This window comes from Falco peregrinus, chromosome 4 (genome assembly GCF_023634155.1).
Source record: "Falco peregrinus isolate bFalPer1 chromosome 4, bFalPer1.pri, whole genome shotgun sequence".
Classification (NCBI taxonomy): Eukaryota; Metazoa; Chordata; class Aves; order Falconiformes; family Falconidae; genus Falco; species Falco peregrinus.
In genome coordinates, this window is record NC_073724.1 from 63784877 (window position 1) to 63809651 (window position 24775).

General features: G+C 37.6%; 1 protein-coding gene across 3 annotated transcripts in view; it reads left to right on the forward strand.

Annotated features, from left to right (window-relative positions):
* Positions 1–24775, forward strand: part of NALCN (sodium leak channel, non-selective) — a 250021-nt gene that overhangs the window by 129730 nt on the left and 95516 nt on the right. For all 3 annotated transcript variants that reach the window (XM_055802381.1, XM_055802380.1, XM_055802382.1), the window contains exons 12-15: positions 3198–3365; positions 8021–8212; positions 16026–16163; positions 20081–20155. In XM_055802381.1, coding sequence (XP_055658356.1) covers positions 3198–3365; positions 8021–8212; positions 16026–16163; positions 20081–20155 — 573 coding nt within the window. The remainder of the gene's footprint in view (positions 1–3197; positions 3366–8020; positions 8213–16025; positions 16164–20080; positions 20156–24775) is intronic.

Below are 24775 nucleotides of genomic sequence, written 5' to 3' on the forward strand. Positions count from 1 at the left end.
AGGAGACAAAGGTTAGACAAGAAGATAACAGATAGAAATTAATTCTAATTTCGGGTCCCACTGGTTGCATAATTTTGTATACCCAGTAGTAAATGAGAGGTTCTGACAAGCATTTCAATTTGTATACATCAGCCCTGCAGATTAAGCAAAACCAGAATTTTAAGAGGATAGCTCAGAACCCCAATGCACTATCTGAGAACCTGGAAAGAGCAGAGCTTCAAACTCATTTTTGGTAATTGTTATTGAGGATGTTGACTTTACCTACTCAATACCTGGACAGAATAGTGATGGATGTTTGTTTTTATGTGCAACTGCCACATTTTGTCTTCCATTAAAAGATGATACAGACTAGAAGTCTTATTGGAGATGTGTGAAATTCCTTCAAGTACTGCTTTAAAGGGTCTGAAAAACAAGAGTTCAAAACTAGGTGCTTTTATAAGCTTCCTCTTAGGCTCCTTTGGCAGTCTGTCTCCTTGCACTTCTGCCTTCATGTAGCCTTTGCCCTGCCCTGGCTGAAGGTAGGATTGAGTGCTGGGTCAGATCTGGTAGCAAGGGAAATGCTGGAGGTCTGTGCCCTTAATCCCACTGATCCTGCTCAAAAGAATTCTTGTCTTTCCCAAAGCCACACTTACAAAGAAAACTGAGTCTGTCACTGTTGGATGTTGGCTGATACTGAGCTCTGCCTCTGCAAAAAAAACATAAAGGGGCTACTGGCAAAATGTACTGTTGCTGAAGGCAGCATTAATACCATAAAGCTTCCAGGTGACTCAGTGGGAGGCAGCTGTCACAGAAGCAGCCCATTCCTGGTAGCTCCTCTCTGGCCTCCCCAAAGCAAAACTGGCAACCTGGTGGAGGGTGGCTGCTCATGTGTTACACCTGCTTTTTGTGTGTACATCTGATTTGGCTTCTTATGTGAATTTGCCTTTCTCTTGTCTCTACAGCAATGAAAGGAGTGATTTCAGCTTAAAAAAATAAGCTATAAAATTGTATTACATTTCACACCTAACAAAAAGTTTTAGTCAGATATTCTGAATCTTCTGTAATTAATTACAAGGAAGGAAAAAAATACCAGCTCTGTCAGCAGGAAGACAGGTGTATAAATGTAATCAGATGTTATGGAAGCCATTTGATACATTTTAAGTTCTAGTGGTTTGAATTCATTTGACAAGCATGTAAAATGCAAATGATCCCACCCACACATTTTTAGAATAAATTAAAATACTCTTAACATCGTATTTGTTAGTCTTGTCCTAATAGGAAGCCTATGTGCTCTGAAGTATGTATGTGTGTATTTAAATGGCATTGTTATTCCACCTGCTTTGAAGCTGAATTCCAGCTGCTTTCTACCCACTGTTCCATTTTTCCTCATTTGATCCCCTTGTTCTTTCAGGGCTCAGATGTGTTTTCATTAAAAGTGAGATTTCATTTCAAGATTTTTTTGATAAAACATTTTCCTTGTGATTAAGATAGAGATTTTCACGTGAAGAGGTAGCCTCTTCAGACTTCGCTCATTGTTCTTCTTGAGCTCTTTGAGCTCCCAGAACAAAGGCTGAAAAACTGGACAGACACATTTCAGAATATGAGCATGAAAGTATTTCTACACTGTTTATGACTGAAATCACACAAATATTTCTTAGTAGTATATCTTTCCTAATGTGAAGAATTTTTTGGATCACTATGAAGCATTTTGCCTTAATTTAATCATTCAGAGGACGTTTGAAGCCTGATAACTATTTTGCATGCCTTGACAAGGCCACATAATACAGCTGGTGGCACTGTTCATGAATAGCTGTGTGGACTAGGGGATTACGTCCTAGGAAATACAGGACATAAACTTCAGTGTTTAACTTCCATTTCCACTCCTGCTTGTGACAGTCCTGTACACATAAAATATGTAAAATTTTATTTAGCTGTGTCACAAAATCCTACTTTCATGTTGATGAATATATTTTTGATGGACTGGAGAGTTTAAATTTTAAATAATGTAGGTACTTAAGGCAGCATACCAGAGACTGTGACTGTCAGATTCAGAATTAAAATCTTAGCCTCTAACTTTGTTATGCCCTGCCAAATCCAGTAAATCTACAGTCCACAGTTGGTTAATCTCTCCATCTTAAAAGGATTAATACTTTTGCTCAAAGAAGGTTTCGACTGTATTTTGGTAATGTTTGCACAGCACTTTGAAAGTATTAATTGTATATAGATGCCACGTAATGTTATCTCAGTGTCTCTTTTAAGCTCCAAAGTGTGTAAAGAGTCAAAGAGGAAAATTGCTGAATCAAGGAAAAACATTCTTTCCATTGGTTTTCCTGGCTGTTGGGAAGTGAGGGAGTGAGTCTTTCATGATTTATACAGTAGTAAATTATAAGAAGACAGGTGAGGAAGAAGTGTGTCCAGCCAGAAGGACTTTCAGTAGTGAGAGAAGTAAGAGAAAATAAATCTTGAAGATGCAAACCTATGCAAAATTCGTTCCCTTTGTTCAAGCTGAACATCATGTGTTTTAGTGCGTAAATATTTCGAGAAAGGCCTCACAGTCATCCAATGCCTACAAGCAGATTTCTTCCACTGTAACTTCCCACCTTACTCTCTTTGCTCAACTTCTTTAACACCATCTCTTTAAAATTTTTGAAAACTTACCAATTTTGGACTGTGTTTGAATTTCTTCTTTTTTTTAATTTTTTCTAATGCTTGAGTCCCATCACCCATTTTCTGCCTGTCTTGGTTTTCACATTATTATAGATGTTTTAGAAAATTGAAGCAGCAATTTTCAGAGAGACCTTTAAACTTTGGCTTGTTCCATAGATCTCTTAAAATTTTTCAGACAGCTCATATGTGTTGCTTCACATTTTGAAAAAAAAAAACAAACTCATCATTTTTTTGCTTTTTATCTGTGTACAAAAAGTGAAATTTCAGCTGGATGGATTTATTATTTCATGCTTTCTAAATTGTGGCATCTACATGTCTGTGTTGAGACTTCAAAAAATTTCATAAAGTGTACCTTTTAAGGAAGAATATTAGCCAATATGAGGAAATCTATTGTTGATTGTTCATTCTGTTTATACTATGAGTGTTTTCGTTAAGTGTTATGGACCTCTTTATTTTTGCCATATAAAGCCTTTATAGACATCATGACATAGAAACCTGTAATTTAACTCAGTGTTTTGAATGCATCTTTCTTGTTTTATATATTTGTCTAGGTTGCTTTTACAGTTCTGTTTGATTTAGAAGCTCTCCTGAAGATCTGGTGTTTGGGTTTCACAGGATACATCAGCTCATCTCTTCACAAGTTTGAGTTGCTGCTTGTAATCGGAACCACTCTACATATTTATCCTGACCTCTATCACTCTCAGTTTACATATTTTCAGGTATGATCAACTATTTTTACATGTCACCCTATATACCAATTAAAAACATTACCTATTTTGCTCTTATTACTTCTGTTCTCAGGCTACTGATGTTGTCACAATATTGTCTCACTTTGAGAATATATTTAAAATAACAAATATGTCTGTTCTTAACTACGTTTGTTGGGTGGATTTACAGAAATAGGATTCTTTCTAACTTTGCTGGGATTCCCTTCTGTTTTCATTAACTCCTGTTTCTTATCTGAGCTACGCTGTTCAGTAGGTTCTGCATTAGTTTTTTCACTGTCCTTCATTGAGCCGTGACCTTGCATACAGCTCTTTAGGGCATCACCTTCCAGTAGTGTCCACCACTGTCCCTGAGGCTTTACTACACTTGCTTTTGCTTTTCCAAATCTTCATCTCTGTGGCAGTCTCATGCCTAAGTCTCTGCTCCAGTTACTGTGGGTCTTTTGAGGTAATTTCTTCAGAATCATCTTAGAGTTGTTTTTTATAGATCTCTAACCATTCTTTATCTAGAGGGAAAGTGTGTTTATGAAGGCTCTTCCTACATTTTCACTTTGGGGAAGAGCAGGAAGGAGACAAAGACTGATTAATTCAGACTTCTGATTCTTCCTCTGTCAGCCAGCCAAACCAATTCCCCATTCCTCCTCCTCAAAGTGCTTAGGGTTGCTCCAGTTGTGGGAGAAAGCGCTGGGATTTGTTATAATGTGTTATGTTCTACAGTGCTAAAGAAAGGGATTTTTTAAAAAAATGCATTAAAGGATTCATGTCTGTCCATTATTCAGTAATGGATTGGCATGATGTATAATCAGTAAAGGCAAATAATAAATCATCAGAGTCCTGTCAATAAATGTGATTAGCTACAGTGACACATACTGTAACTAAGTGAGTACAATATGGGGGGAGCAGTCTCCCCAGGTATGGGTTGAAATATGATGGCCTTTTCAGACTTCTGCAAATGGCGTCCTGTATTTTTGCTAAATGGTTCTACAAACCTGCTCAAGAAAGCTTTCAGGATGACAAATTCTATTTTGCCTTCACCTGGCATCATTTGAAGTCTTTTAGATGGTTATAGCTTTGATTTTGCTGTCCAAATATGTAAAATACTGTTATTCTATGTGGCATAACATTCCTAACCTTCAAGTATCAGGAGTATGTTATTGCACTTTCGTGTCAAAAGCGCACAGGAAACCTAGCTAGGAGCTCTCAGTTAAAGCAGTAAACAACTTAGTTAATAGTTGGTCTATGTTTATTAGGGCAGAGTCCACTTACATCTGATGATTTATTTCTAGGAATTTTAAGTGTAAATTATGAACATGTTGGGCTAAATGGGTGACATCATCACTAACTCATAGGACAAAGTATAATTAAAATATAGCCAGATGTGGATAATAAAATAATGTCTTTTCTTTTTAACGGTTTTAATTAGTTTTGTGGGTCGGGGGTAGTGTGTTTTGTTTTTTTTTTTAAAAAAGTGCTAGCTTTTATGACAGAAAATGTCAGGATGTGGTTTTTATTTCCTGAAATATATGATACATACATTTTACAAGCAGAAACACCTGCTACACTGAAAGATTTGGGTTGTACTGTGCAATCCAAATCCCTTAAGTGTCAAATGACAGTGAGGTTGGAAAACACTTTACCTTTGATGTCAGTGTGTAAGGGAGTTACGCACCATATTCCACCAATTAAGCTTCTGGGCAAGCTAGATAACACATTTTCAAATCAACCAAGGTCAAAAAGTCTTTTTCACATGGTTACATTGTGATGTTAGGCAGATTTCCAGGCCTTTAGGTATTAATGATGACAGGTTAAATGTGTTCCTTGTCAGCCAACAAAACAGATTACTGAAAACAGAAGTTTTATTTGACACATTCCAGGATAGTGAGCAGAAATCTGTGGTTTATCTAGTCTTCCTTAGCATATATTTCAGTCTGCATTATTCATTGGTCTTTATCATTACCTTTTGCCAACACATCATTCACTCTTCACCACATTGGCTCTTGTCCACCCTCCCACCTATCTTTCTTACATTTACTGTACAGTCATTCAAAACACTTTGTAAAGCTCCTTCTGAAAGACTCCAGCAAACCAACATTCTATGGCTATAATCTATAGAGCACAAAATCAGTGGAGAAACAACAGATTTTTCATGTTATTGCAGAGATCTGTAATGAACTGGCATAAAATGGAGACATTTAAACAGAATTTTACCTATACTGGACTGAAAAGATTTTATTTGTGCTTGGGGAAAATACTGCTGAGTGATTTTCTGAATAAATATCATCCCTTTTAGCAAATGCAGCCATTTTTTGTAACAAAGCCATAGTTTCTCTTTTATATTGTTTATTTTGATTTGGGTTTTAACTTATTTTTATATGTAATCCAAGTTCTGCATCCACCTTCTATAGCTCTAAATTTAATACAGTTTGCAATCCAATTACACAGAATGCATAAATGTTCATTAGAGTGTACTATTGCTAGATTCAATTTGTCACCTGATGAAAATAAATGAAAAAAACATATAGTATCAAGAAGATTAATGTGTTTCTTAAAGGTCAATTAATGTTCCCCAAAGGAAGGGAGAGGAAAGTAAGGCAGATAATACAGTTTATCTAAAACACAACTCAGAATACTGACTAGCATGAAATCTTCACCCCACTGGAGTCAGTGTTGAAAGTAACTTTTACACTGTCAGATCTTGTAAGTAAGAAGGCACCATGTTCACATGTTTGTAGTACTTGGAAATCTCACTCATCTCACTGTCTGTCACTGCCTTTGTAACCAGTTTTATGTGCTCAAATTACATGTAATGGGATCACTGTACCAATATGAAAGGAAAGGACTTCATCTTACCTTGTTCTAAAGTTAAGCTGTGTAGTGTAACCTTTGTAATTAGGACCTTTTTTTAGTACTAAATACAGTGAAGCCTCATCCCATCTAATACAAGGGGTCTGGTATATTTGAAATAAGTTGTTGTCTTGAGTTGACTTTCTCTTTCTGTCCCTCTTGGCAGTAAAGCCTAGATGACTCACATATTCTGTGCACCTGACAGATAGGTAGGGAGGTGGGTTTCATGAAAAATGCAAAGGTTTATATTATTAGCAAGCTACAAGGTACACTGAACTCCGTGAACAACTTCTGTCAAACTTACCGCCTCTCCAAAAGCAGCAGAGCAGTTGTATTTGACTTGTACATAAGGTCAGCCTTTAATTGCACTGTAATTCCTACCTTCCAGTTTCAATATGTTCTTGCAGACATATAAGTGATGCTTTGGACTAGAGAGTCTTTTTCTTTGTAAGGACTGCAAAATCTCGTTTGCCACATACACTGCTGTCTGTTGTCTTCAGCAGCTACTTTTGCTGCCACTGCCTCTTGTTGATACCAATGTTCATGTCACTGTTTATGCCACCATCAGTGGCAGAAATAGGAGAGTCAGAGCTGTCAGCAGCTTTTCCAAGGTACACTCGGCAATGAATGGGTCAGGAGTTCTACACACGATCACAGTTCTGCTGCCACTACTAATACTGAGACATGTCAAATATATCAGTGGCACACAATGCTGTTTCCGCTGATATTGAGAAATGCCATCCAAAATTTCCCTTGTGGGAAGCAGCAAAGTATGTTCATTAACAATTTTGCTAGGGTATATGGTACACAATGCCAAGCAATTTTGCCTTGGGTCACCAAAATGGAAAGATGACCTGTGGAAGAAGAGTGGGCAGTTCTTCACGTGAATATATAACCTGGTGTAACAAATAACACAGAATCATAGAAAAATCTAGGCTGGAAGTGGCCTTTCAAAGTTATCTCATCAAGCCTGCTGCTCAAAGCAGAGCTTTCCTCAAAGACTGTTCAGGACCTCAAAGACTGTCCATGTAGAATAAGTATGTTTTTTTAACAGTGATGATAATCACAATTGGAGCAATTTACCTAGCAGTGCACTGCAGTAGTTTTCAGTTGCTAAATCTAGACTGATGTATTTTGACCTTTACCTGAAGCAGTTCTTACATTTGGTAATACAGTATAAACCACTGGTCTGTAATTCCACATCACATTCAGATTTATTATCTGTGGTATGCTTTGCCTATGTCTTTGTTTCCTTTGTTACCCCAAAAACAGTTTTACCCAATTGCATTTCTGTGATGACTCTTCATGAGTGGTGAGTTGATCACAGCCTTGAGGGCCTTGCATATCCTCCTGTGCCGGTACTCTCAAGATCTCCGCTGTTGTCCCATGCCTGTACGCATTGATGCTGTGTTTTGTGGAAGGGTCATAGCTCGTTCTATGCAAAATTGCTATTACTGCAGAAAAAGAGACATGTAACAATAAGCATTACACCACACAATTGTAAAAAGCTAAGCAAAAACCAAAGTAGGTTAACAGTTACCTGGTTGTTGGGTGACTGCCATTGCTAGCTAAAACAAATCTCCAGGCAGGCCAAGATAAGTACAGACAAAACGCAGGTTCTAGGGCTTGTGTTCTTAACCTAACACATAACTTGTGGTCTGTTACGAGAGGTGGCAACCTGATATTTACCGGTCTACGAAGCTGTAAGTCCCTTTTTGGCCTTGAAGTGTCTGATCCTGTGAAAAGTTGTTGATTAATGTGATTATCATGTAATTAATACAGTTGTATTTTCTCTTTCTTTGCAGGTTCTTAGAGTAGTTCGGCTTATAAAGATTTCTCCTGCTTTAGAAGACTTTGTTTATAAGATATTTGGACCAGGAAAAAAACTTGGGAGTTTGGTGGTGTTTACTGCCAGCCTTTTAATTGTAATGTCAGCAATCAGTTTACAGATGTTTTGCTTTGTGGAAGAACTGGATAGATTTACAACCTTCCCACGGGCAAGTATAAAAAATATTGATTACTCTTTGCTTGTTATTATTTTCTTGTCATTGATATTTTCTTGCGGTTGGTGGTGGACTGGGCAGTGCTAGGTAAACAATTGGACTCGATGTTAAAGGTCTTTTCCAGCCTAAATGATTCTATGGTTCTATGGTTCTGTCATGGTTTAACCCAGTAGGTAGCTAAATACCACGGAGCTGCTTGCTCCAGGGGGATGGGGGAGAGAATTAGGAAAAAAAAAAGTAAAATTTGTGTGTTGAGATAAAGACAGTTTAATAGGATAGAAATGGAAGGGAAAACAGTAAAAATAGTAATACATACAAAACAAGTGATGCACAATGGAGTTACTCGCCATCTGCTGATCAGTGCCCAGCCAGTTCCTGAGCAGCGGCCCCCCAGCCAGCTTTCCCCTTAGCTGAGCGTGCTGAGCATGATATCATATGGTATGGAATATCCCTCTGGTCAGTTGGGGCCAGCTGTCCTGGCTGCGTCCCCTCCCAGCTCCTTGTGCCCCCCCAGCCTGCTCGCTGGTGGGATGGTGTGAGAAGCTGAAAAGTCCTTGAGTTGGTGTAAACACTGCTTACCAACAATGAAAACATCGGTGTGTTATCAAAATTGCTCTTATTCTAAATTCAAAACACAGCACTCTACCAGCCACAAGGAAGAAAATGAACTCTATCCCAGCTGAAACCAGGGCAGATTCTATCATATTTGTTATTATATCGGTGGTCTTCCTTTCCTTCTGAGAACCGTGGAGCAGTTTGCCTCCGTATGTGTAGATAAAGTAATTTTGTTTTCTGTGTGTAACAGCCTTCCTGTAGTCCTTCAGTAGCAAAGTTTGGCCTTCTTTGGGTTAGGTATTCTGTTTCTGCTGTTGAGGGAATATAGCAAAATGTGATGTGTGCACCCTGATGATGAAAAAACAAAGCATATGGCTTAATGCTACTCTAGCATGTTACCGAAAGAGGATTCACGTGCCCAATCATGAACATTAGGCACAACATTTATATAAAACATGTCTACGCATGATTTATATCTTCATATTACAAAATTGGTTGTTCTTGATTTGTACAGGAATGCTTGTTTTACACAGGGTTATAAAACCTGTCTGCATTGACAAAATAAGTGTTTGCCTTCTGGGTATAAATAATGGATATTTATGGGCATTGCATTAATTCAGAACAGAACACTGAAAATCAGTGGAAATTGGAGCTAATGTATTTATTGAAGCACACTGTTCTGAATGAAAATACTGCCATTTCATTATTAATGGATTAGACTGAGTGTACATGGATTGGTTCCAGTGACAATTTATTTGTTTCTGTCATTCCAGCTTGGTTATCCAATGTATCTATTTTAGCGAAAGTGCGTTGGTTGGAACAATTAAATAACAATGAATAAGGCAGCCTCAGGGGTCGTGCATTTAGCAAACAAAATAGCTAGGCAACAGTTTGTAATTATCAACCTGGACTTGCTGTATGGGAAGCTAGCCATCAAATGTGAGACAAAAAACACCTACCCACAGGGAATAATGTAACATCATACTTTCTATTTTGAAAAACGTGCTTAGAAAAGCAATGAGTACAATCATTAAGAATTCAGTAGAATTCATTTTTTTAAATGCTGGAGGAAGAAAAAAACCAAAATCAAACCTTAATTTTTTTTAATGAATCTAGGCCTCTGTCTGTAAATTGGGTGATATTACCACCATATTGTATGCCTGACTCTCATGTATAACTTCTGAAAAAAACTTCCAGCTGAAAATTTGAAGTCACCATGGAATTTTGTTTTAGAATTATTTTTATTATTCATGCAAAATGGCAATGAAAGTCCTGAAAGAACTATTCTAGTATAATTAAAGTAAGACAGATTCACAACCAGCGGCACATTTTAACAAGATAAATTGATATAAGTATTTGAGAAAGATCTGCTTACAGTAAAACATTGCAAAGGTATATCAAGATGTTAGTAAAATTTTAAATTATTTTGAGCATTTCAATCCGGCCATTTAAGCTTCAATAAGAGCTTCTATCAGATTGAATTTCAAGATATATGTGGATAATAAATACATGTTTCAAGAGTGAGAAAATACTTTCTCCAGCAAATTACAGTTTTTTACAAGCAGAATTAATCCAAACTTGTTTTATATTTTCTGACTTAAGTTTTGGGAAAACAGAAAACCTGTTACCAGTAGTAAAGGAGTGTTCCAGCAATACTGAAATATTTTTAATACTTTTTATATGATATCCAGAAGCAGGAGTCTCTCATTTTTTAGTTATTGTTTATTTGTATACATACGGACCTTCTTATGAATGTTTCAGAAGTATAATTTACATGGTGTGGTTTCTTTTTGCAGGTTTTTAGTGAAACATCTCTTAATTGGTTAATAGAGTTGTACTCAAAACATGTGATCAATGGTTTGAGTGATGGTGTCCCTCCAAAGGAGTCTGTCTTCCTAGCAAAGGTTGGGGGATGCCCACTCATGTTGTCTGCTCTGAATAAAGACCACTGAATTCGTTTACAATAAGACAATTATAAAATATGTGATTTTGGGTTTGCCTGGAATGTATTATTTTCAAAACATGACTGAAGACATCTTTGCATTAGTATATGATGTTGGCAACAATAGGAGGTCTGCACTAGCAGAATTTGCTAAGATAAATTTTTTGGGGCTTAACCCCAAAGAAGAGCCCTAAAATGGCCAGGACTGTTGCTGTGGACTTTTTCAGTTACAAATACAGAGAGGACAAGCACACTAGCAAAAAGGTGACACCAGAGGCTAAAATTTGAGTTTGTACATTAAAGTGCTTTCTACAATGAAACAGACAAAACCTAAAATCATTGTGAAACTGTAAGTGCTTTATAAGAAGGCACAGGGTGGGTTTTGGAACAAGCAGACCTCCTCCTTTCACTAATGCCTCTAAATTGCATGTTTTCACATGGTTTCCTGACAACAGTCAATAGGCACAAGCTCAGTGTTGCCATGGCTACAAATTTTACCCTTCTTTTGGCCTTTGCGACTACCCAAATGGACTGCCTTTCTCTCTAATACTAAATATAAATATATAGAGGTTTGCTATGCTGTTTTTAACCGGTCCACCATCTCTATTTTTGCACATCTTCTTGGACTGCACATATTGAGCCATGAGAAGGACAGGGGGTGACTAGGACCCCTGAAGAAGGAATAGGAGAGGGGTCTGTTCAAAGGCATCAGTGTAAGATGGCCACTAAGAAATTTCAAACTTCACTGTATGGAAAACAGGTTGTTAGTATCTCTGACTTCCATGCCCTGGTTTCTCTTGGGTTTTGTGGCTGTGTGTTGACTGCTTGGTGTGGCAGGTTACAAAGCTGGGCCTGCTGCTCTTCTGCTGAATGGGTCAAAACAAGATGAGAGCCAGCCCCAACTGATCTCAGCAGCAAAAATCCCCCAGTCTTCAGCAAAACCAGGACTTTGCTCCTAGACTTGAGCTTGGAGAAGGCTCAAGCTGTGAAATGTTAGTTCAACCTAAGCATCACTCCTTAAAAAAATTTGAACAATGTAGTCTTAATTCTCTGATTCAGTTACAATCTCTGTGCCACTGCCACATTTTTACAGGATGGCTGCTCTTCTCTCAGGGTGTTACTGAGCACTCATGACTACATTAGGAGGAAAAAGTAAGTTTGCACAGGTGGGACAGATTGCAGGCCTTGGCCTAAATCCTGTTAGTTTAATTTGCAGAAGTAATTCTGCTTCCATGAATAAAGCTTTTGGGATTTGGCCCATGATATTTTGTGGACAAGCAGCAGTTATGAGTGAAGTAGATTGTAACTGTAAGTAGGCATCTATGTGGCACCACCCCTGTAATACTAGACAAGGTATCAGAACTGACACTTCAGCTCTTATATTCCACCAAACCTTTGCCAATCTTGCAGTATAAATTAAAAGTAGTTTGACTTCCATCATCAAAACAGCTAATTAAGTAATAGGGCATAAATACTGAAAGAAATTGACAGTCTTTTCTCTAACACGGATTAATTCAGAAAATCACCATTTGCATAAATCTCTTAAGTCTCATCTTCACAGATGTTGATTCTGTCAGCTAGTTGCATTTAAAATTAATTTTAAAATAAACAGTGGGAAGTGTACCTTTCAGCTAAAAATAACTTGCTCCAAAGCAGATTGCTAGGTGCAAAGCACATACTCATTGTGCACTGCCTTATTTTCTTAAAACTAATGTTTTATCATATACTGGACTTTAATGTTATAATAAAATGTTTAAATTGTATTGAAAGGCCATTTTATATAGCTACATGCTTTATGGACAACTGTTTCGGATGGAAGATTACATTTTTATAATGTCAAAAAATGTCTTTTCCAAATTAATCTAGTGCTTGTATTAATGAGGGGTCCACGACACAGTATTGGAGCTATCTTGAATTAATTGAATAATTAATTTATATATATTTATATATATATATATATATAAAGCAATAAATGATGGTAATTTAGTGTGATTCAGAAGAAAGGACACTTCACTGGTTTAGTTATCCAGTCCCTCGGGTGTTTTTAAAGGCAGCAGTGGGGTGTATTACTTAGTGTTGTGCCCACCTTGTATTTCAGCCAGGAGTGTCACACCAGTCAGGTACGACCACTACTGGCGTCAGAGATGCTCGAGTGCAGGGAAACAGCAGCTGCCTGGCTTGGCTTCACCTCCCCCTCACAAAGGGAAGCAGAGAAGCAGTGCTGAGTACTGATGGGGTGGTTGTCTTCGTCACCCTCAAGCACCACTGGCAGCTATAAGGGAGGCTGAACTTCCCACTTGTTTCATGCACACTCCTCTGGCTACAGAAGGCTTCTCCTAGCTAAAGAACCCAAATTTTTCCTTCTCTTCATAATTTGTATGTGGAGGTATTTTGTAGCGCTAGATAACAGTTCTTTAGGGTTGGGGTTTTTTTGCAGGACCCTCATTGTTGATTTTTTTTTTTTCTTTTTAAAGAAAGGAGTCACTTTTGTAAAGAAAGGAGTTCGTAGTTTATGGACTGTAAGGAGTCTGCACGTGTGGTTGTGAGGGGGAGGTAATTCAAAAGGAGGATCTGGCCCCAGGTCGGCAGCATGCTACGTAAAGCCAAGGTTGCTGGCAGGAACATAAAAGTAGCGGACACCGTGCAAATTCCAGCCTTCATGTTTGGCCTTTCCTGACACATGACATAGCAAAGATTTTAGCTGACATAAAGAAGGGAAGTAGTTGCGAGCAGTTTTCTCTGCTGCTTCTAGTTTATGCTAGCCTTTGTTCTCTGTGGGATCCGTGTGTTCAAAGGAAAGGCTGGGACATTATATTTGGTTCAACATGTTGCTGATGTAGAAATTAAAGTCTTAAGTTGAACTTCATCTCCCAATATATGCTTGGATGCCTTGATATGTTCCCTGTATACCTTTGCTTGGCTTCTGGGCTATTTGGACTTGTTGGTGTAATCATCTCTGAAAATCTGATTAGTGTGATTTAATTCTGAAAAGCAACTGTAAAAATAGCTGTCAAACTCCTTGTTCTTAACCTGTGTTTATGATTCTGTCTGCCTCAGTGCTGCAGAACATAGCAGCAGTAAGAAACCGAGCTGGATTCTGGTGTGGGGCTTTTTGTGGGAGCCAGCGGGCAATTTTTTTTAAAAGCCCTTAGCAGCTAAATGTTTAGGACCCCCCTAACAAAGTAAAAATGCACAGTTCTTCCTCTGTGTGTGATCTAGAGGCAGCATGATTCAGTTTCTGTACTTTAAAATATGTACTATTTATAATGGACAGAGGAGAAAAAGCGTTAGTCCTAGGATCCTTATCAGTGGTAAGTGGCAGAGGGCCAGACACTGAGCTTAAGCACTGGCCTCCTGATACGTTACTGCTTAGCTGTTACCCATCCTGCTTCCAGGGAACTCTCTCCGAGGCAATCCCTGGGCCCGGGCAGGGAAATAGTTCTTTCCAACTCAGCACTCCAAAAAGGCAGCGCATGCATAACAAGATGCACCAGATTAGGTTGTCTCTTGCTTACCCAGTCCTCTTACACTACCCCAGCAAGTTTTGTACTTGCAGGCCCTCCTTCCAAATTGTAAGCAAACAGCATACATTGTTGACTTTGTAATATGCCACAAGCTATGCCACATCCATCTTATTATTTCTGATAGTTGGAACCAGCTCCTTCTTACCAAATATTAATGATGTGTCATGGCCATAGGGATATTACACAGGGCCAGGAGGAGATGCAGGACCAAGTGCTGTATGTGTGCACATGGACAGTCAAGAGTAAATCAGCCTACGCAGCACAATAGAAATCACAGCCTCGAGTTGACTCCCTTAGGGTATGAGTATAACCTTAAGGGTCCTGTTTACATGGAGAAACTGCTTAAGGAAGTCTTTTTTTGTTTGAAAAACTGCAAACTTGATGAGGAGCCTAAACAAAGTACTTGCCTGTAGTTAATATTAGTAATCTAAACTTGAAGTCTCCCTCCCAGTTAGTTTTGCCAGCAGCTTTAAAAATTAATAGAACCCATTTTATTGTTTTTCAAGTACATAGATTTTTATATCTATGTATTTTCAGCTTTCCCAGCATGCATTAGGGCTTAGGGTGAATTGATGTGAGGGACTCCTCAAGTACTGTTTTCTCACGGGTGTGACAAGAACAGTCCTATTCTCTTGTGCCAAGTGCATCGATGTATTAACCAGCTGTTGCTGGGGGTGTCGGAGGCACTGAGCATAGACATAATGTATCCTCCACACTGTGTTAACATTGTGAATTCAAGGAATCCTATTATCTATAAGCTGCATCGTTAACGTCTTCAGTTATATCACTATTTTTTAATGTATTAAACCTCAGTAAGATACTAGCTTTGGTCCTTGCTGTCTGGAGAGTACTTGTGATGTCAGGCAAAAGCAAAAGAAACTTGTGCAACAGTTTCATCTCACTGAGAGGTTTAAGACTATTGAGATCCACACTTCAGTTTGATACCATAGTCAAAACTGCTGTGACTAAAGAAAAGCGCAGTCCTCAATGTCTGTGTGATGTACACACCATGCTCCCACATTGTTCGTGCTGAGTTAAATTCTGCTCTGTGCTGCAGGCTCAAGATGGGGTTTCAAAGGTCTAAGACATCTGCGTTTCAGGCTTATCGGGATTCATATATTCCTGTCACCACAGACAGTTTGCTGAAACATTTCCATTATTCCCACTATTTTTGACGTGTACTGCTGGTCTGAAGAGTTTTGAAAATGTTACAGGAACAGTTCCACAAAGAATGCTATCTACAAAAGGTGTAGGGGAAGAATCTGACTGACTGAAGTGAGTGGAAGTACTGGGTCCTCCCCTTGTATTGGTTAATCTCATCTGTGGGGTGCCTAAAATGCTTCTGCTATTAAGATAACAAAAATGTGTGGTCACATTTAATTGTAACACTTTATTATTATATTTATAGAAAGGTAGCACAGAAGAACAAGCATAATCAACAAATCACAATATGTTATAACATTCAAAACAATGATCTCTGATGCTCAGGATATTTCCCTTACTTTGTTAGCCCTGGAGGAAACCAAAAAGCTCTTCATATGGGCTAATAGAGCTTGGACTATGTTTACAAGTTCAAAGATTAAGCTATTTATTTCTCCTTTATCTCTGGAATATTGATTCACCTGACTTCAATAACTGAATAATTGAAATACATTTGTTTACTAAGAACTAAAAAATAAACAAAATGGGTGTTCTGATCTGTTAAATCAACTTGAGGAATGTGTCAATAGAACCATAGTAATATAATTTGTGAATGTTAATATGTTTGTAATTGTTTTCCTTGCAGGCATTCATGTCAATGTTTCAGATTCTCACACAGGAAGGATGGGTGGATGTAATGGATCAGACACTGAATGCTGTAGGACATATGTGGGCACCAGTAGTTGCTATTTATTTTATACTATATCATCTTTTTGCTACTCTGGTAAGTCTTCACTTGCAAATATGCTTGTGCTTTTCTTTGTTTTGAATTATTCTCTCAGCTCTTGTATTACTTTTCTCAGCTAGTTAAAACTAATTATGACGCTCCTTTTCAGCACAGAGGGCTTTAGGATTAGTTCTTTGATGTGGTAGAATTTACCCTTCAGCCCTGCCACATAAGGTGGTAGCCTTTGTTCTGGTGCGAGGTGGTGTTCTTCGTAAGATCCAAGTCACACTGCTAGACTAACAATATAATTGTTAACTGTCTTGTTCCTTCACAGTTCTAATGATTGCAAAGTTAAGCAAGTGCTTTTATTTATCATGTAGAAATTAGCTCCTCGGCTTCCATTGCATTCTCTTTGCAGCAGTAATTAAAGTGAGAAGTGTAAAGCCTAAACTCTTAACTAGAAATCATTACTTTCCTGTTACATGATGCAAAATCAATGCATGGAAAATATATGTTACAGTACATCAAGCAACAAAAGGATGAGAACCAATAACAGCAGTTCCTGCATGTATATGGAAATGGGGATTATATCTAAACCCCCATTATTTTCTGTATGCATTTTGAATGGGGATTATATCTAAACCTCCATTTTTTTCTGTATGCATTTTGAATGGGATAATTGCTTTTTTTTTTTTTTTTTTTTTTTTTTTTTTTAGAGAAAATGGTAAGGAAAACATCTTTTTGGATATCCTGTATCAGTAAGGGCCTGGTTCTGTATTTTGAATACCATCACAGAGGAAATACCACAATCGAGAATAACCATTTTTACTCACCCTTAATTCACTCCTACTTTTGCTTAGTTTATATTTTGCATTCATTGCGGTTTTGATGCACATATTCTTATTTTCACTTTCTTCATTCCATTTTTGTTCTTTCCTTGGTTGTCTGCTTACATAAGCTACTAACTGCATTTATACAACCTCCATCAGCTTCCATCTACTTCTTTTACTTTATAGTATGTCCTGTTCCACTTCTGAAGACTGAATAATTTGACTGTAATTGTGGGTGCAGCGGATTCCTTCGTTTGGATTAAAATCTTGACCACTTTATAAATGGCAGTAAAGTGCATTTGATGCTCTTAGATTTGCTTACCAAATGAAAGTATAAGCCAAACAAATGCATATCAGCAGATATATAGGTCATGTAATTTGCTCACAAGGGTCAGAGCAGTCCTTGGGGTCTGGAAAAGCAACTTTTCTTGCTGAAGTGGTCCTTAAAACTCCTTGGGAAGTGGGAATAAAAAGCAAAATAGATGGATTTGAAAGCAGTTAGTGTTAGAGAATCTTATTACTGTTTTTCTAATTCTTCACCAAGAACATTGCCTGAACTGGAATCCATTTTTATCTCTTAGATGAGCATTAGGCAAGCTCATAAAGTAAATGAGTGTCAGGTGGCCTCTGTGCTAAAAATTCACACCTTATTTGAGAAGTAACTTAGCTGTAAAAACAATTGCAGTATTCTGCTTTACGTTTCATGTTTTGAAAGAGTCGTCTGGGATGTCTCCATTTATTTACTCAAAGTGCTTACTTTGCCAGGAGCAAAGTCACTTTTCAGTATACCATCCTCAGTCCTTTTACAGGGAATTTACATTTAAGTACACGGTCCTGGCTTTGCTTCATAAGTGTACACATTTCTTCTCATTCATCTATGTGAATTTTGCATGGATGAAGAAAGTCTGCTAAGACAACTTCGCAGAATTACCTGGCCTTATAAAGTTGCTAGTTTTGGTCCTAAGATCTTCCTCAGACCCTGGAAGAGAAAAGCTATGTAGGACAAAGTTGTCCAAAGCTAAAAGAAGCTTGAAGAAAGAAGTTAGTGTGGAATTGGTAACAGAGCATGAAAACAGTTGGGCTGCTACTAAAACCGAAAAAAAGAGTTCTAAGAATAAACATCCATTGCTGAATAACAAGAGTGAAGTCAAATGAAGAAATTACTTTCACCAGCCAGAAGAGGGGGGAGGATTAGAATTGAGAAGTGATAATTGCAGGCATTGGGTGAAGCAGACTGTAGAGCCTTGGAAATAAATGAATAGGTTTCACATTAGAAGGCAGAGAAAAGTTGAAGCTTGAAAAACAAAACCTCTGTTGGAAGTGAGGACTGTTATTAGTTGAGGTGGCAGCGGAGGAAGTTAAATAACAAGTTTTCGTTTAACTTTTCTTTTGTGCTACGTTATCTTTGGTTCTTGTTGAAAAAAAAAGTGAAAAGGGAGATAATGAAAGTCTTGATGCCTTGATACATATCAGTGCATGAAGCAGCAAGACTGTAAGGGGTGATACATTTAATGAGTACTATACTTCTTTTCAGCATGCAACTTTACGTCCTAGTATGCTCTGAGCTGCAGGTACTGGAGTATCATAGACTGTATAAAGTATCTGAAGAAGAAAAACACCATACTGTAAAATGATGACAGAATGATAGCAAAACTGTTCATCAGCAATTAGGCATCAAGGTAGTTTCTGCCAGGGATTACATATTTTATCAGAATTCTGTCTTGCTTTGCCATTCTGAAGGTCATCTTAACTTCCGCTGTTGGATCACTGAAAAACTGTATGAGGTGCTGTATAAGTGTGTGGTGTGTATAGTATGTATTTTCAAACAGCTGCAGGAAATTCTACATATTGCTAAAGCCAGTTTCCTTTGAAAAGAACATTTATTTTCCTGAACACTGGTATTTTATAAATTTATGGGTGGGAGCTTTTCCTGTGTCTTGTGTCCCTTTATAGTTCATGGAAGGAAAGGGAGTCCTGCTCTGAAACAAGGTCCAGACACCCAGCTCAGATGCAGTTTGAGTTCCAAACTCCTTGTCTGGTGTACTAAGCTATTTAAATTTCATCTAATATATTGGTGGGGAATAATTTTCCAGTGTGATTGAATGACAGGTAAACTTACAATTCATTTACAACAGTGGTGGACAGATATGTCTGCTCTGTTTATCACTCAGTGGTCCAAAACCACAAATATTTTAAGCCTGTAACTCTTTCAAAAAAGCTTAGATTCCTTCTGATGTCTCTAGGAAATTGGTGGTTGCCTGTAGGAGCTCAGTATGTTTCAGGGTATTTGCCTTGAACCTCAGAGACTAAAACCTTGGCAGCTGCTGACAGCTATAAAGCTATGTATGCATAAATTTGCTGCCTTAAGATGTAAGTTGTCTGAGGATACATGCTGAATGGTGGTATCCTCACTCACCTACATAGTTGCTCTCTTACTTCTGTCTCCTCAGCTATATCAATCACATTTTCAGCTTCTTGAAAGGCCTCTGGTCAGTATCTCTATGCAAGGAAAATATAATATCTGATATGCCCTTCCCCCCTCCCCCCCTTGGATTCTTCCTCCTAGAGACGTAGCTGCACAATATTTAATGTATAGAAAATGAAAGTGCATGAGTTTTTTATACTGTGGCTCCGATTGCATGCAGATAATGAGGCAGCTTACTTTTGTTTCAAAGTGGAGTTAGCTGCCTTGCACAGAGGTACTCTGAGCACTAAGCAAGTCCGTAAAGTAAATCAGTGTTACGTGGCCTCTGTGATAAACATTCATACCATAATTAAAAAGCACCTTAAATTTATGAGCTGTTTTAGAATTCTACTTTGTGGTTCTTTTTTTATTATTATTTCTGATTAATTTAATTTTCTTTTCATGTGAAATAGATTCTAATGGGTACATTGTTAAACATACATAATGCATTTGTCATAAAACCTAGAATTAAAAATTTTGAAATTCATATAATTGTAAGGTAAGCTAAAAACAGTCTAATGCTTGCAAAATATAGTAGCAGGTGATATTAGTTTCTGCAGGTGTCGAAGGCAAGATGCCCATTTACATCAGTAGGGCCTTCATTTTTCCATGACATGTCAGAGTACTTCTTAAGAAAAGTTAAGGCAAGCTTTAACAGGTAATTTGCAATTGTTTTGTAGATTCTACTTAGTTTGTTTGTTGCTGTTATTTTGGACAACTTGGAACTTGATGAAGACCTGAAGAAACTTAAACAAGTAAGAACATGTTTTTGTTGTTTGAAAGTGGTTTCAATAAAGCTTTACTGGTGTTTCTGTGATAGAAGTTGTGAAACATTTTCATCAAAATGAACAAACAGTAGATGCTGAAGAGAATAGCAGTATTTTGTTAGGACGGTTGACCATCACACTATGTGAGGTAGAAAGTAAGAGACTGTAAAAGAGATTTAGAAATTGGTTTAAAATATTGGATGAAAGTCAATTTTGATAGTCATTAACTAAAATAATTTTAAAATCACAGCTAGGTCATCTTGTTGCTTATAATCTAGTGGAAAATGTCCCTGCCCTTGACAGGGGATTGGACTAGATGAAGGGACCTTAAAGGTCCCTTCCTACCCAAACCATTCTGTCATTCTGCATGATACTTCATGAGCACAGTGTAGCACCACTGCAGGGGAGAGTCCTGGCAAGTGTCCACACACAGGAATGGTAGAGGGGACTGGGTTGAATGTGTTAGGTGAGTGCTAAGTGGTGGTGAAGTTAACTTGCTTGATTGATTCTGCAGATTTGGGAACCAAGATTACCAAGAAGCCATTCTCTCATGCTTGAAACCCAAATGACAATCATGTAGAGCAAATTTTAAGTGTCTAGAACAGAAAAGGTTTCCTGTGGGGTAAATGTGATGGTATCTCTGATTCAGTGCTGATAATGACTGTGTGCTATTATACTGAAATATTGGTTGTCTTATCTCAGAAGATAAAGCAGAAAGAGTTTTTAATTCAATATGGTATTTTGAATTTTGCACTTTAAAAAATGGTCTACAAGAAGGAGGATTGTGAGGTTAATTATTCTGTTGTAATCAAGACCATTTCTATAAAGAAATAGAACTCTATTGCTCCACATGAAAATTTTTGCCATCTATAGCTAAAAGTTGAATGTTGTTTCAAGGGAGGAATCAAATAATTCAACCTGTTAATTTTAAAGGCATTGATTGGTTGAAAATGGTGAAAATATAATGCTCTTGAAAATATTTCCATCCTCATGTTTGCATTTTTTCCCTGCCTTTAAAGGCTGTAAACCTTGAGGCCCAGGGCATTTTGAGATGATGAAATACTAAATGATTTTCAGGGAAGAAAGGAGAATATGTTTAGGCCAGAAATTGCACCTAGTTAATAATCCCTTTTGGCCTGTGTCCTTTTTAATTATGACATAATTCCCTTTCTTGCACTTGATAAGAAAAATAACATTACTTATCTTTCAGATTACTGGGAAAGGACTAATTAGTTAATATTTGAAATGTACTCTAAAATGTAAAATGATATGTAAACACTTGATATTCATGTTGGTTCAGTAGATGTGTTTAAATATGTATAAATCAAAGCAAAAATATATGAAATGACTAGTAGATTATAAGTAACATTGTAAAATAATGTATTTAAAAGCTAGTAAACTTTTAGAATTAAATTTGCCAATGCAAATTTAGTTAAGGATATACATCATAATTCAGGCTTTAATTACATCTCTACATAATATTCTTTCCAAATCTCTGGCCTCATTTAGTGCAGAGAATAGAGAGAGTTCACTTTAATAAGCCACTAATCAATATTTTTTTCTTTTTATTGTACAGTGTGTGACCCCTGTGCATTATTTATTGCACAGCATTCAGGCTTTGCTACAAAGACAAAACTGTATATCTCCTTCCTGACGTTTTTATGGTATCCCTTGGAAGTATCTAGAACAAACATAAAACTTGTAAAAGATTAATTTAAGTTATTTACTTAGCACCACAGGCACACACAGGAATAGAATCTGTTTTTCCAATTCACCGTTCAGCTGGTTTAAGGACAGAATCATTTTTTGTATTGTTACAGCTCTGTTCATTTGCAGTATGTTTCCCATCCTCTGCCACATGTCTCATCCTCTCCTCTGTGTCTGCCATGATAGCTCAGGTCAAGTGAGAAGGAGTTTCACCTTCTGTCTGTGCAATAACCTTGATCCTCTGCAGCAATCCTGACTAGCCCTAACACTCTACTTAACCTCCAGGTACGAGGTTTATCCTGCTTACCTTCCCATGAGGCCCCTTTCTGTGGTGTTTGTTGTATCAGTTATGTGGATATTGATCTTGGGCACAAAAAAATCTATCAGCTACAATCTTAACTTCCTTGTCTTCTATTCCTGTCTTCTCCACCCTCTCCATAAACTGTTACCCCAAAGTTAAAAAGAAACTGAAAGGATTTCTTTGATTTCTTTTCCCTTTTATGATAAAGTTTGGAGTTTCTTTTTAGAAATTCGTAAAAGATTGTGAAGCATGACTTTCCTTTACAGCAGCTGTGTTAACTTTTCCCGTTATATTTTCCACGTGTTTACTAATTCTATTGGTACTACATTTCTCTCAATTTGCCTAGATAAGAAGTCAGACTAAGTAGCTTCTAATTTTCCATGCCCCATCCTGAAGCCCTTTTTTGAAGTTAGTCACATTTGCCACTTTCCTTGCTCTTAACTACTGAGTTTATTTAGGTGACAAGTTATTCACCACCACTAGTGTGTCAGCATTGCTACATCTGAGATCCTTTAGAAGTCTTGAGTGTTACCAGATACTGGAGGGTACCAAATTGACCTTGTGTCAGTTATCTTCCAAAAGCTTTTCTTCTGATACTTTTGTTGGAGATTAGTCTTTAGCACAGTTTAGGGTTTTTTTTGACCTCCTCTGTGGTCAACACTATTATTTTGCTTTCTTGCTTTGGTTTTATTTTTCTGAACACTCTTGATTAATAGTCTGTTACTCTTTTAACCACTCTGCAGATCTCACTGCTTTCTGTGTGTTCTTAAAAACTTCCTTATTAGATTTTATTTCTTTAGAAAGTCATCCCTCAAAATCTTTCATTATCTGCCCTATTATAGTAGCATAAAAAAATTGCCAGAATTTATTCTTTTTTATCTATTCTTTCATTAGCATATGGCTTTCCTTACTGAAATATATCCATTTGCTTTTAAAAGCCTTCTTTGCATGCCAATTGACATTGCTGGCCTTTTTGACCTTCCTGAAATTTTTCTGTAGGTGGTAGATGTATTTGGTTCTTCTAAAACAGGTATTTTAAGTTACTCCATAAACACCCCCTCCAGTTTCTGTCATTTGGCTGTTCCTTTAAATTTCTTTTCAAAAGCTTTATGATTTTATATAATTTATTTATTATTGAAATTCAGTATAGTAGATGGTTTTGACCTTTGCAAAAAAATTGTGAATTTAGTAGCATTTTTATCACTCTTGCAGAATAGCTTTTTGCTATTTATGTCATGAACTACATCTTGCTCAGTACTAAAACATGAGGTGCTTCTTCACTTAGGAGTTTTCTGACTGTATAATTCAGCGAGGAGTCACTTATGAGTAAAACTTTTATCTCTTCTACCCTTTCCTATACATACGCAAAGGTTTCCTATACATACGCAAAGGTAAACAAAGACTTCCTACTAATATTACTACTTGTCTTTAGGCCTTGCATTCTACTTTGCATATTTAAATTACTTTCTAATCCTCATTTACATGTATGCAGAATATTTCTTCCAGTTAGGCATGCAGTTTCAATACAGAGGGATCCTATGCTGTTTGTATATACATTTTCCTTCCTCATTTTGTTGACTGTAGATTTTCTGTAACAGATAGCACCAGTTTTTCACTAGTGCAGGGTACTGTCAGTCTAGATAATATGTTGCCTGGTTCTGCATATTCTGATTCTGTAGCATCCTACTGCTTGTTACTTCTACCAAGTTTCTAAGACATCTTCTGTGTCAACATTGTGGGTTTTTTAATAACAGGAATTATAGTTCAATCATGTTATTTTTTAGGGTTCTACTATTAGTATAAAAGCCTGTATATGTGGTGTTCTTGTCTAGTTTTCTGTCCCCTCCTTCACATCGCTTTATTTCTTATGTTTTCCTGTTTTCTATCAGGATGTTGTAAACTTTCATAAATCCCATGCTTTCATTCTGTACAAAGAAACTCATTTTACCTTGTTGATTACTCGACTTTAGGCTTACTCTATGCTTTTAGGACCTGTTCCCTGAAATAGATTTTGCAAGCAAAGGAGTTCATTAAAAATGTTACAGAGATTTAAACACCTGGATATAATTCATCCCACTTCAATACTACATTACAAAGTTGTATATGCAGACAGGGGATCAAGCCCAGCCAGCATGGGTTTGTGAAAGGCAGGTCCTGCTTGACAAACCTCATCTCCTTCTGTGACAAGGTGACCTGCCTAATGGATAAGGGAAAGGTTGTGGATACTGTCTATCCGGACTTTAGTAAAGCCTTTGACACCATCTCCCACAGCATTCTCCTGGAGAAACTGGCTGCTCATGGCTTGGATGGCTACACTCCATGCTGGGTTAAAAGCCGGCTGGCTGGTGGAGCCCAGAGAGTGGTAGTAAATGGAGTTACGTGCACTTGGGGGCCAGTCACAAGTGGTGTTCCCCAGGGCTCAGTACTGGGGCCAGTCCTTTTGATGTCTTTACCAACAATCTGGATGAGGAGATCGAGTGCACCCTCACTAAGTTTGCAGACGATACCAAGTTGGACAGCAGCGTTGATCTGCTTGAGGGCAGGAAGGCTCTGCAGAGGGACCTGGACAGGCTGGACTGATGGGCTGCGGCCGACTGTAT